General features: G+C 41.1%; 2 protein-coding genes across 4 annotated transcripts in view; one reads left to right on the top strand and one right to left on the bottom strand.

The window, feature by feature from the left end:
- Nucleotides 1–8,500, top strand: part of larp7 (La ribonucleoprotein 7, transcriptional regulator) — a 36,931-nt gene extending 28,431 nt beyond the window's left edge. For all 3 annotated transcript variants that reach the window (XM_052010030.1, XM_052010028.1, XM_052010031.1), the window contains exons 10-13: nucleotides 763–887; nucleotides 2,858–3,017; nucleotides 8,105–8,196; nucleotides 8,354–8,500. In XM_052010030.1, coding sequence (XP_051865990.1) covers nucleotides 763–887; nucleotides 2,858–3,017; nucleotides 8,105–8,196; nucleotides 8,354–8,434 — 458 coding nt within the window. In that variant the 3' untranslated portion in view covers nucleotides 8,435–8,500. The remainder of the gene's footprint in view (nucleotides 1–762; nucleotides 888–2,857; nucleotides 3,018–8,104; nucleotides 8,197–8,353) is intronic.
- Nucleotides 8,501–10,734: 2,234 nt separating this feature from the next.
- On the bottom strand, nucleotides 10,735–11,723 carry LOC127567305 (dnaJ homolog subfamily C member 17-like). Its single transcript, XM_052010032.1, is given in 2 exon segments — nucleotides 10,735–10,847; nucleotides 10,849–11,723. Coding segments are annotated over 2 exon segments (924 nt in total). The 5' UTR covers nucleotides 11,668–11,723; the 3' UTR covers nucleotides 10,735–10,742.
- Between the last annotated feature and the right edge of the window lie 206 nt (nucleotides 11,724–11,929).

Below are 11,929 nucleotides of genomic sequence, written 5' to 3' on the forward strand. Positions count from 1 at the left end.
ATTCTGTAGGTAGGAAGGAATAGCTATGTCGGCACAACATTGTGGGCCGAAAGGCTTGTTCTATGCTGTACTGTTCTATATTCTATTGATTTCTGTTCACGTCTCAAAGATGTGTAGATAGGTAGGTCAATTGATTATTATAAATTGCCCCTAGTATGTAGCTGACTGGTAGAATGTGTGTGGGATGGGAAAGAGGGTGGTGGAGAGTTGATGAGAATACAGGGAGGTAAATAATGGGATTATTGTAAGATTGGTGTTTATGGGGTGTTGTTGGTCCTCATGGGCCAAAGAACCCTATTCCGTGCTGTATGTCTGTATGACTTTGAGATATAACCACTTACAAAATATTTTTAGATGGGGATCAAGAGCAGGATGTTTGGTTGTGTTCGCCATCTCAGCCTTTTATGGTACACCAGCAGGCACACTCACTCACATGCTCACTCAAGGTGTCTGCAGCGTCCATTAGATCAACTGAAAACCCTGGGTTACGTGGCTCTGCTAGTCAGTTGAAAAATCTTTTGGGATTCTGGGGAACATTCAAAGGGTAATCTTCAGTGTTTGCTAATTTGCATTCTCTGAGTCTAATCAACTGGAAGAGTAAGTGAATTAGCAATGCAAATAGTTTGCAAAACAAAAGACTTTGAAATTGTGCTTGGGATGTTAAGGAGGGGGGGGATGATAGATTTCTTTGAATGTGTTACTGTAAAGTATCTTGAATTTCAAAGCTATTGATGAAGGCCACATTGTTCTTTTCTGCTAAAGCAAAGGTTAACGATGGAGGAACCCATCCCTCTGCGAAGGTTAACACCCTGGGGCCACAGTTTGTGAGTGGAGTCATTGTGAAGATCACCAGTACTGAGCCCCTGCTGGGCAGGAAACAGATCAAGGTATATGTGTGCCCTCGAGGTAGACTTTCTTTGATCCAATTCTTGGGACAGTCTATTGTCCTGTAACATTTGTAGGTGTTGTTCTGTGAAGGCTTTCTTCTATTCTTAAACAAGAATGAATTTTGGATTCCCTTTTCCTTACTTCATTAACAGTGTGATTTTTTTAAATAATAGCAAGCACACACTCCAGCTAGCTTTTCATCAAGTGCCCTTTTATTTTTCCCTCAGAAAATCTGAATGCACACTGCTGATCATGTTGATGACTTTATAAGAATAATTATTCATCCTTCAGGTTGACCCATTTTAGCTCAACCATCCTTACAGTGGTAGAAAATTTATGACATAGAAATAGTTCATTTAGCTCATGAAGTCTGTGTTGAAACCTATAGGAACCTAAACTCTACCCTTCTGTCCATAAAAGACAAATCAAGCAAATTGATATTGGGTTAAACGTAAGCTATAAGAAGATAAACATAAGAAATGGGTGCTGACACAGGAGATGAAGGGTCTTGACCTGAAATGACGACTGTCCATTTCCCTCCATAGATGCTATCTGACCCACTGAGTTCCTCCAGCATCTTGAGAATTAGGTGCACGTCTATGATCTGGCTAACTTAGCTTGTTTCTATCATTCATCACTATCATAGTTAATCTCCTAACTTGGAGCCATTTTCCTGCACTATCCCCATATCCCGTGACTTCCTTAATATCCCACAGATCTAGCAATCTCTATTTTTGAATGAACTTAGTGACTGAGACTCTGCAATTGTCTGGGCTAGTGAATTCCAAAGATTCACCACCTTCTGAGTGAAGATATGTCTCCTCATCTTGGTCTCAGAATAAGGATCAGGCCATTTAGACTGTGATCCTTAGCTCTACACTCCTCAAGCCAGGAAAAACATGCTCCATGCATTGAGCTTAGAATTTAGTAAGTTTCAATGAGAGATCTAAAATATTTTACATTCCAGCTCCTACCCTGAATTAAAATTTCTCAAAAAAAAGGCCCTGAAGGTGCTATAAATTGAAACAAAGAGTGAGTCAGAAGAAAGGTCTGATCTGGAATATTAACTTTGTTTTCTTTCCTGAACTGCTGAGTGTTTCCAACACTTTGTTTTCATGCTGCACAGTGGCACAAATCGGAGAGCTGCTGCCTCACAGCTCCAGCGAAAGGATTCAATCCTGACCTGTAGTGCTGCCTGTGTGGAGTTTGCACATTCACCTGTGACCACATGGGTTTTCTCTGAGTGTTCCACCTTCCTCCCAAAGTCATATGGGTTGGTATGTAAATTGGCCATTGTAAATTGTCCCAAGCTCATAGGTGAATGGTAGAATCTTTGGAATTGATGGGAATGTGAGGTGAATATACTGGGATTAGTGTAAATCAGTGCTTGATGGTCGGTACAGACTAGGTGGGCTGAAGGGCCTGTTTCTGTGCTGTATGTCTCCATGACTCCTACCTGAACTGATAAGTGCCTGACTTGGTATTGAGGTTTGATTCCTGCTTTATGCAGTGACAGTCAATTTTAGTAATGGTGATATTATAAAAAGCCACTCTATATTCTTTCAATACTGATCTCTATTCACATAAAAGTTCACATGTATAAATGCTGTCTGAGGATAAAGTTGGGCTGAGTAGGCTGTCCCTTCAACTGGAGAACCCTTATAAAAGTTACATTTGAGAAACAGCATCTCGTATCATAACCATCATGAATAAAATTAAGGAAATGTTACTCTTCGGCAGCCACTGGATATTAGGATGGGGCTGGTTCGGAAATAAAACATGACCATTTGGGTGAGATATTCCAGCAATAATGTGGATTCTTGAAGAATAAGATGGAGAAAACTGAAATAAGCAATGGAACTGGCAGGAAAAAATACCACTGCAATCGTCTTTCCGTTCATTAGTGAATGTTGGGCTTTGGAAATGGCTTTGACTTCTCCTCTCTAATGCACTCTTTTTTTACATGAAGGATGTTTTGATGAAGTCATCTGAAGTTTTGTACGTGGACTTGCTTGAAGGAGATACTGAGGGACATGTTCGATTTAAAACTCCTGCAGATGCCCAAACTGTAATGAAAGCACATCGAGAAATACAGAGCAAATACAACTGGAAACTTGAACTTCTCTCAGGTCAGCTTCAATAAACAAATATCTAGGTTTATATGTATATATTTAAACAATGCAAAAAGTTATTGTAGGCTGTTCTTGCAGTTCCAAATATATGTTAAAGCAGTTTTGAATTGACAGTGGAAAGATGTGTGCGGTAAGGTGAGCAACTGATAAAGAGAAAAGGAGGATGCTGAATGAGGTGCTTCAATCCCCAGCAATATATCAGCTGACTTCTGTAGGATAGTGGTGAGTGGAAGCTATGCATCTCTCCCAGTGAAAATAAAGTATTCCCTGCAATAGGGCATCCAGATAGAGGCTTGAGTAGCAGTCACTCTGTTTTGTATTGAATTATCTGATCTCCAACAAGCCACCTGCACCACAAATACCACAGCACCCTTGGGATGTTTGACTAGTAAACAAATTTAGATTCCAGAACTATGTCAGTCCTTGTATGTCTGGAGGTGCATGCAGATCACTGGGTATATAATGTTTTTCTGAGAAGGGCTAAATTAAATATCCTAAATATTTCTAAGAGTGTCTAATGAGAAATGTGTTTAATTTTGTCCAATTGAAGCCATCCTATTTTTTCAAAAATAACTTTAATCATAATAAGTATTGTATACAAAAGAATAAACACAGTGCAAAGCTGTTTACATTCTTAGTGTATTTTGGTCAATACATTCAGTAGTGTTAGCATTTTTTTTAAACATGACACCATTGCCACTTGTGTGACCCCCTGGTGTGATAAACCTTTCATTGTTTGAAGGCTTCCCTCCGGACTTGGTCCCTAGACTGTGGTCCTTCTCCACAGAGCCTTTGCATTGGCTGCACCAAGCCTCAGCATGTACTGCAACAGCCAGGAATGTGTGATTTGGCAGCATTCCCTTACGACATCTTACTGTGCTGAAAGACCAAGTTTTGGGCAGACCAAAGAACATCTTTTACTGAGTTAAGAATCTTCCAGCAGCACTTGATGTCTGTCTCTGCATGTTTGTATCATTCTGCCATTCAGAATGACACAAACAAAATTATATATTTTTAAAACTGGCTGTTCACAGCTTCTTTTCAGAGTGCACACATTCCTGCCCCTTCCCACTACCAGAAGCCAGGAAGATGGGAATATTTCTTTCCTGTTCACCCTCCTCAATAACCAGTGTACTGCAACCTTGTGTGCATGTGCCTGTCTCGAACCAAAGTAAAATCTGAGAGGGAGGCTGCAGCTGCGATGTTAATTCAAAGAACACAGCCTGTCGTGGCAATACCAGCTTTTCAAAAGAACTCTTTGAATTTGCAGACCTTTACCTACTATAATTGTGCTGCAGTGTTCACCAGTCCTGTCCCCATGTTATTACAGTGAAGGGCCTCAAAGTTCAAAATGGATTGTGCTTGCTGAGGCATGATGTACAGATCTTTAAAGAGAGAGCAGGGGTGTATGTGGGGGAATGTACCCAACATGACCACATCCTAATGGATACCTTTGTATGTAGCAGCATAAAGCAGTGTGTGGACTTTGGGTAAACAAACACTATTGTCACTATGTCCTTGGGTTGTACCCATCTCTGGTGTTATGAAGGATGGGCCTGATCACATTGCAATGGAATGTCGAATTCAGTTGGACCATGCCACATCATCTGTCCCTCATTTTTTAAAAAAGTTGTGCAGAGAAACAACATTGACCACTGGTCGGTCGGGTAGTGGTCTGCATGGAATGATCTGGGGCCTTGTCAGGAAAGAAGGTGCCAACTGGTTCCCTGAGCAGTGTGTCAAGATCATTTAGCAAAGTGCCTTGTCTCCAAAACTTTGAAACAAGCACCAAGACTTGCCGGGCCAGGATGGTGAGAAGGGCCCACAATGTGAAATCCTTCATGCACAGCCAAAATCTCAGCACCGTCAGACCCTGCCCTTGAGGTGGCTGCAGTGGGGATGAGACTGTCATCCATATCCTCAGGAATGTTCATCAACACAGGACTCTGTGCTCCACTGGCTGTTCCAAGGGCTACAGTTTAGGGTTCTTCTGCCACTGGAGATGGAGGGGCAGGGTCAGACGAGGAAGCCCCTTAAATATTGTAAATATGGGATTGGGGTATCACCCCAGGGAGCACACCGAGTGGCATCGGTGCTATGGGTTTTTATAAAAGGTAACACTAATGATTGATCCATACAGGAATGTAAAGGTTTGCACTGTTTTTATTATTGTATATAGTTTGTTTTTTATGATGAATAAAGTTATTTTGGAATAATAAAAAGGAGCACATACTGTAATGGACACCAACTATGGTTGAAAGGCAATCAACTTGGTGAAAGGTGCACCTTAGTTTGTCTAAAGCTTGCTGGTCTTCCAGTGCGAGAACTGTCCATGACCAAATGTTGCAAACTACGGCATTCCATGGTTCAGGACTACATGCTGATGGATATACTGAACCTTGTGCAAAGGCTGTATGGGGAAAATGTCACAGGTTAAAGTCACCATGCCAAAGCACACCGAGGGGCTGGAATTTATCAAACACCAGCCCCCCCCCCCCCCTTCTGATTTGTCACCCAGGAATATAAGTGAAAGGAAACAATATCATGCTGATGTAATGGAAATCTTATAAGTGGACTGTGAGTCATAACCTAGGATAGTACAGTACCCGTGTTATACAGTGACAGCCCTATGCCTGGTAGTGCTGTACTCCCAGCTTGCACTACAACAGGCCTGTGCCCACCAGCCCTATACCCCAGTGTTTGTACATATTCATTTTTCAAGATCTTGGAAGCTCTGACAAAGCCAGAAGATCAGACTGGACCCAATATAGTTCCTGGATGTCTAGTCCCTGTGTTCCCTGGTCCCATGCCCCAGATTCAATTGGGTCCTGGGACCCAGGGATGGTGTTGAGTTCTGGGGACCTGGTTAGACTGCTGATAGATTGGCCCTGTCCGAGTCTGCAGCTTTGTGAATTGGGGCTGATGTGGGGATGCCAGCAGCTTCTGGGAAACCCTACAGCCAGGACCAATGGTAGTAGGATAGGACAGAAGCAGAATGAAAGTGAATGAGGATAACAAAGACGAGAGTAAGTTCCATTTCAAAACCAAAATGATAGTCTATGTGGGGAGGGGAATAAAACATAAAGTTCATGGAAGAGGGGATGATATAGTATATATCGAAAGGAAATCAGAAAATGCTGGAAACGCTCACTGGGTCTTCAACCTGAACTGGTAACTGTTCCGCTTTCCACAGGTGCTACCTGATCTACTGAGTGTTTCTAGCATTGTCGGTTTTTATTTCAGATTTCCAGCATCTGCAGATATTTTTTATTTTTATTTACATTGGGATGATATAAAATTTGATATTAAGAATGCAGAATGTGAAGTGATAAATATGGAGAGAAAATATTAAAGTGGCATTGCATTTTTAAAAAGCAGATTAATCATCCAATCCAGATAAAATGTATCCCAGGTTCCCAGTGGAAGCAAGGGAGAAAATAGCACATGCTCTGGTTATCATTTTCTGGTCCTCTGACTGTAGGCTTATTGCTGGAGGACTGGAATATTATAATGTAGCACTCTTTAAAGATAGAATGGGGGTAGATTGAGTAATTGTAGACTAGTCAGCTTATCAGTGTTGGGAAAATTATTCCAAAAAATTCTGAGGGACAGCATGACATCATTGAGCTGACATCACTGACGATCAGCATGAACTTGTTAAGAACCAGGCTATCTGACTAAATTGGTTCAATGTTTTGAGGAGGTGACAAGAAAAGTTGATGAGGGGAGCATATTTGGTGACATCTTCGTAGATTTTAATAAGGTGTTTGACAAAGACGTACATGGCAGATTGATCAGAAAATGTGTCAGTTTGGGAATAAATACTGATTCTGTGGCAGAAAGCCAGGTGTTCTGGTTGCTGACTGTTTTGGTGACTAATGTACAGTACAGATTCAGTAGGGTGTCGTACAAGAACCCTTGCTATTTGTAATTCAAATTAATGACTCATTCTTAAATTTGGGGCTATGATTAAGGTTGCTGATGGCATCAAAATTCGCAGTGCAGTTTGTGGTGAAGGAGAAAGTTCTCGGCTGCAGGTGAAGTGGTTAGGTGGCACAAGATCCAGATAAGTATGAAGTAGTGGATTTGGGGATGCTTAAACATATAGAGTAACAGAGAGATCTTGGAGTATATATTGGCAGATCCCTGAAATTGGAGGGTAGAAAGATATGTTGGTGAAGGCATAGATTGTAAGTGAAGAAAGGTTGTGATAAGAATGCATACTCCTCAGGCAGTCCCTCAAATCAAGGAAGAATTGCTTTCATTCCTGGTTTATGGGTTCTGAGGTTGCTAATGAGGGAATTGCAGACTTTGCCACAGATGAGGCAGACGGTGGTTGATGTGGTAGGCAGATGGAAAGTTTGTGAGCTGGTGCATGTATGATCATAGGTCGAGTTCTTTGTACAGTTCTGGTCACCATACTACAGGGAGGGTGTGACAGCATCAATGCAGGTTGCGGGAAGATTTACAAACATGCTGCCAGGGCTAGAAAATTATTATTATGAAAAAAGTCTGATAAAGTTTGACCCGAAACATTGACTGCCTGCTTTTCTTCACCGATGCTGCCTGGCCTGCTGAGTTTCTCCAGCATCTTGTTGTTTTTTCATCTAGATTCCAGCATCTGCAGTCCTTTTTCTTTGATTAAGTTAAGGTTTTAATTAGGGTATTTTTTTTAATTGAGAGGCCTCGACTGGGAGAACCAGAAGGATCTTTTTTACATTGACAGAGAGGCTGGCGACTAAAGTGTAGATTTAAATTAATTGGAGCAGGATTAGGGAGGAGTTGGGAAATTTCTTTCTCATCCGAAGAGTAGTGAGAGTGCAGAACTCACTGCCTGAAATCCAATTTCATACCTAAAGCTTGGATGAGTAATTGAAGAACCCTAAACCTGCAAGGTTACAAACAGAGAGCTAGGAAGTGCAAGAAACCCCCAAAAAGCACGATTTTGTTGACATGGCCACAGTGGTCTGACGGATTTCCTTCATTTCTCGCAAACAGAAAATCTTTACTTAGAAAGACAATTTAATTTGAAGACTCTTCATCATTACTGGATTCTAAAATGTATTCTTTTTTTCTATCAAAAGGTGATGGTGAGCAGCGTTATTGGCAGAAGATTTTGGTGGATAGGCAAGCAAAATTAAACCGCCCACGGGACAAAAAGCGGGGCACTGAGAAGGTATTTTACATGAATGTCATTTGACTGTGTTGAGTACATTCAGAACGAAAGTGTGGCAGTTTTATGAATGTAGAATTTGGTTTTTAATCGCCTCTTTTCCCTTCAGTCACAACAAGCTGAGAAATGAATAAGTTTTTAAAACCTTTTTGTATTACAGTTGATTGTCAAGGCTGAAAAAATTATCGTGGCCAAGACACACAAAGCTGGCAAGCACATACATTTCTCTGACGAAGACTAAGAATGTCATACCAAAGCATCTTCTTTCTTTTGAAAGGATTTTTTCTACTTTGAAAAGTTTTAACAGTTTTATACTGTGTATTAATACTGTTTACAGTAACCAGAAAGATGTTCACAGTTACACTTTTAAGAAATGCATTGATATGTTGGACTTCCCGATTGTATAAATTTGCATCTGCAGTATTTTGATTATTACTATAGTATGACAATTTAAAAACTACAGATCATCTTCCATATTGTTCTTCTGGTATGTAAGTGATTAAGTTAGATTAACACAGAAGTATGGTTAGATAATCTTTTAGATATGATTCCAGTAGTTTCAGAATTTTACTTTGAGAAACAGAATTTAGAGTAAACGCATTGCAGATTCTGTTCCTGTTTTTAAAAAAAGATCAAAAATATTGTTTTACATTTTGTCAAGGGAGATTTGCAGATTTGGGAGTGGAGTGGGAAAAGATCTACAGTATTTACAAGTGGTTTTTGAATAGGGGTCATTGAACCTAAATGTGAAAACTCCAAAGATTTGCTTTTTTTTCCAAACACTTTATTAATTGGTATATTCTGTAAGATAACATTTAGGAAATCAAACTTGGACCTAGCGGCACGGTAGCGTAACAGTTAGCGCAACACTATTACAGCGCCAGTGATCGGGGTTCGATTCCCATCGCTGTCTGTAAGGAGTTTGTACGTTCTCCCGTGTCTGCGTGGGTTTCCTCCAGGTGCTCCGGTTTCCTCCCACATTGCAAAGATGTATGAGTAGGTTAATTTGGGTTTAAAATGGGTGGCGTGGACTCATCGGGCCAGAAGGGCCTGTTACCACGCTGTAAATAAAACTTAGAAAAAACTAACTTGTACATTATCTGAACTGACTTGGGCTGCACTCCTTTTTGTAACGTCTTGCTTCTTTGAAGATCACATACGCAGTTATGCAATTGCAGAGTCCAGAGAGAGCCCCTTCATGGTTGATAGCTAACCAACATTCACTCTTGAGGTTCCCCTGTGAAAAATAGCTGGAAGATGGGGACACTGAAGACTCGTGAAGCTGGATGTAAGCATACATGCTGCACCTGTTGGGGGGGGTGGCAGGGGAAGAAAAAAAACTCATTTCATGTTGGTGTTCTCATTGGCTGAGCATAAAGCACCCAACCCACACACACATAATGTCAGGAAATCCTTTTCAGGTTACAGAGTAATGGCGTGGGTTCAGAATGGGACCTGATAACAGAGGAGCATTTTGATCTCTGATCACATCAGATGCTCACTTTTCACTTTTGTTGAAAAAGGTGTCTTATCTTAAACATAATTCTATTAAAATTTTCAATCCCAAAATTACTCCTTTTGTGCTGCGGTTGAGAAGGTAAAATCAAATAACCTTTTGAGGCAGTTATGTTTCTTGTAAACTTCGTGTTTTGTTTTATTGGTTCAACTGAGAAATTCTTAACTAGCCAATTACTTGTACAAACACTTCTTAGCATTGTTGGGCTGCTGTGAAATCTGTCCAATATAATGGGAGTGGTTTTTACATATCCAACAACAGGATTGCTTCCTAAAGCAGTTCCGGAATATAAATGTGATCTGTCCTTTGAGTTAGTTTCTGCTCCTCCTTTTCCTGAAGTCAATTGACTGTTTATTGGGGTCCAGGTTCATGTATCCTTGTCATCTTTTTTACATATGAGCCTGCAGTTGACAGCTTACTGCACATGGCAATGGGGAAGGGAAGGAATTCATACTGGAGATTAATTTGTCTTGAACCAGCTACACTTCCCGTAAAATTGCCAAGTAATATTCAGGTTTTTGGAATTATTGTATTTTCTATGTGGCGTCTTGCCCCTGCCGTTATATCACCCATGACCTGGGATTGAATGTGAAATATTTCTGTGTGTGTGTGTGGCTTGACACGTTAGCCGGTTGAGAGGTAGAGGAGAGCAGATGCAAGTCCCTTTGCAGGAGTAAGTACAGGTAGCAGAAGCTACATTTCCCTGTTTCCAGAATGTTCTCCCAACCTGAAGTGTAGTACCTGTTGTACTGTCTTGTGTCCCTAATGTAACAGAGCACTGCTGCTAGGACTCTGAGAGCCACCCTAAAATGTAAGCAAGTTGAGCTTCAGAAGCCGCCGGGCACTATGAAAATACACCCCACTGGATACAAATGTGACAGAAAAGAAAGCAGCAGGGAAAATTACCCAAGGCCACCTAAGGTGGAGGATTCTGATATGACTATTTTAAAGAATAGCACTTTTATTTTAAAGAAAAGCAGTTTATTTCCAGTGTGGTGAAACTAAAAAGTGTTTACGCAGTTCCACAGCATGGTTAATCATCATCTTTCTGAAGCTCTTCAATGAGACGTTGTCTTTCTGCTGCCTGTTGCATCCGCTTCATCACAAGACTTTTGTAATCCCGTTCTGTCCGTGCAGTGTTCTGTAACAGACTGTGCGCTTGTCTTCACGGAAGTTGATGAGACATTTGCAGCGTTGTTTGTGGTGTTTAGAGGGGGTTGTCCTTCCAGCCAGGAAATCTTCAAGGGGTTACTTATTAAACCAGTTTCATTCTTGAAAGCCAACTCAGCAGTCTTGGTTGAGGAGAATTCCCCTATAGCACTACCTTTCTTTTTACTGGATATGAGCAGGTTCAAAACTTTGCCATACTTTTGCAAAAGTGATAATAGAAATTCATAAGAATAATCACCATCTGATTTGTCATCCTTGCTACCTTTCCATTTCAGTTTCAGCTTGGGGGTTGATTTGGTTTTGGAATCTGTTTGGACATCAGAACCTCGCAACCTCTGCTCCCTTTCCAGCATTATTTGTTCTTTCATGAGCCTCTGCTGTTGCTGTAAATTTCTGGAGCCCTCCCCTCTCAGCTTGGCAATCACTTCATCTAAATTCTTTGCAATCTTAACTTCTTCTTTGTTGAGCTGAACTTCTCGCTCACGAGCCTCTAAGTCTAGCTTAACTTTCTTCCTTTTGCTGTTGTGTTTCTGGTTCATTTCTGCTGCCTGCTTTTTGGCTTTTCTAATTTGGTCATAGGCTGCCTTTGCTGCTGCAGTTATGAGAACTTCCAGAGCCTGTGATAATTGATGGAATAATTCCACTGCTTTGGGGTTATCTGGGTTCTTGTCAGGGTGACATTTCAAAGCCTTCCGTCTATATGCTTTCTTTACCTCTTTGCCAGTAGCATCCTCCCTAACACCCAGCAGCGAATACAGATCTAACTGCAAGATTTCTTTGGCTGCCATTTCTCCGGCTCTGCCAAGGAGTAACGCAAATCCCAACCACCAGATTATAAACTGGACTGTGACGAGAACTCAGGCCTTCATGTTCACACTCATCCTTTCATGAATGGCACGTACTCTTCTCTGTGGGTTTTTAATATGCAAGTCTCGTCTCTGCATGGGGCGAGGGACTTTTAAAATGCAGGATTGAGTCACAGCATGTGGTCCACCTCTTCTTGATGAATGGGGACCACTAGCACTTCAGTGACTAATCTACTTTTAGAAG

The sequence above is a fragment of the Pristis pectinata genome, chromosome 2 (genome assembly GCF_009764475.1).
Source record: "Pristis pectinata isolate sPriPec2 chromosome 2, sPriPec2.1.pri, whole genome shotgun sequence".
Taxonomy (NCBI): domain Eukaryota; kingdom Metazoa; phylum Chordata; class Chondrichthyes; order Rhinopristiformes; family Pristidae; genus Pristis; species Pristis pectinata.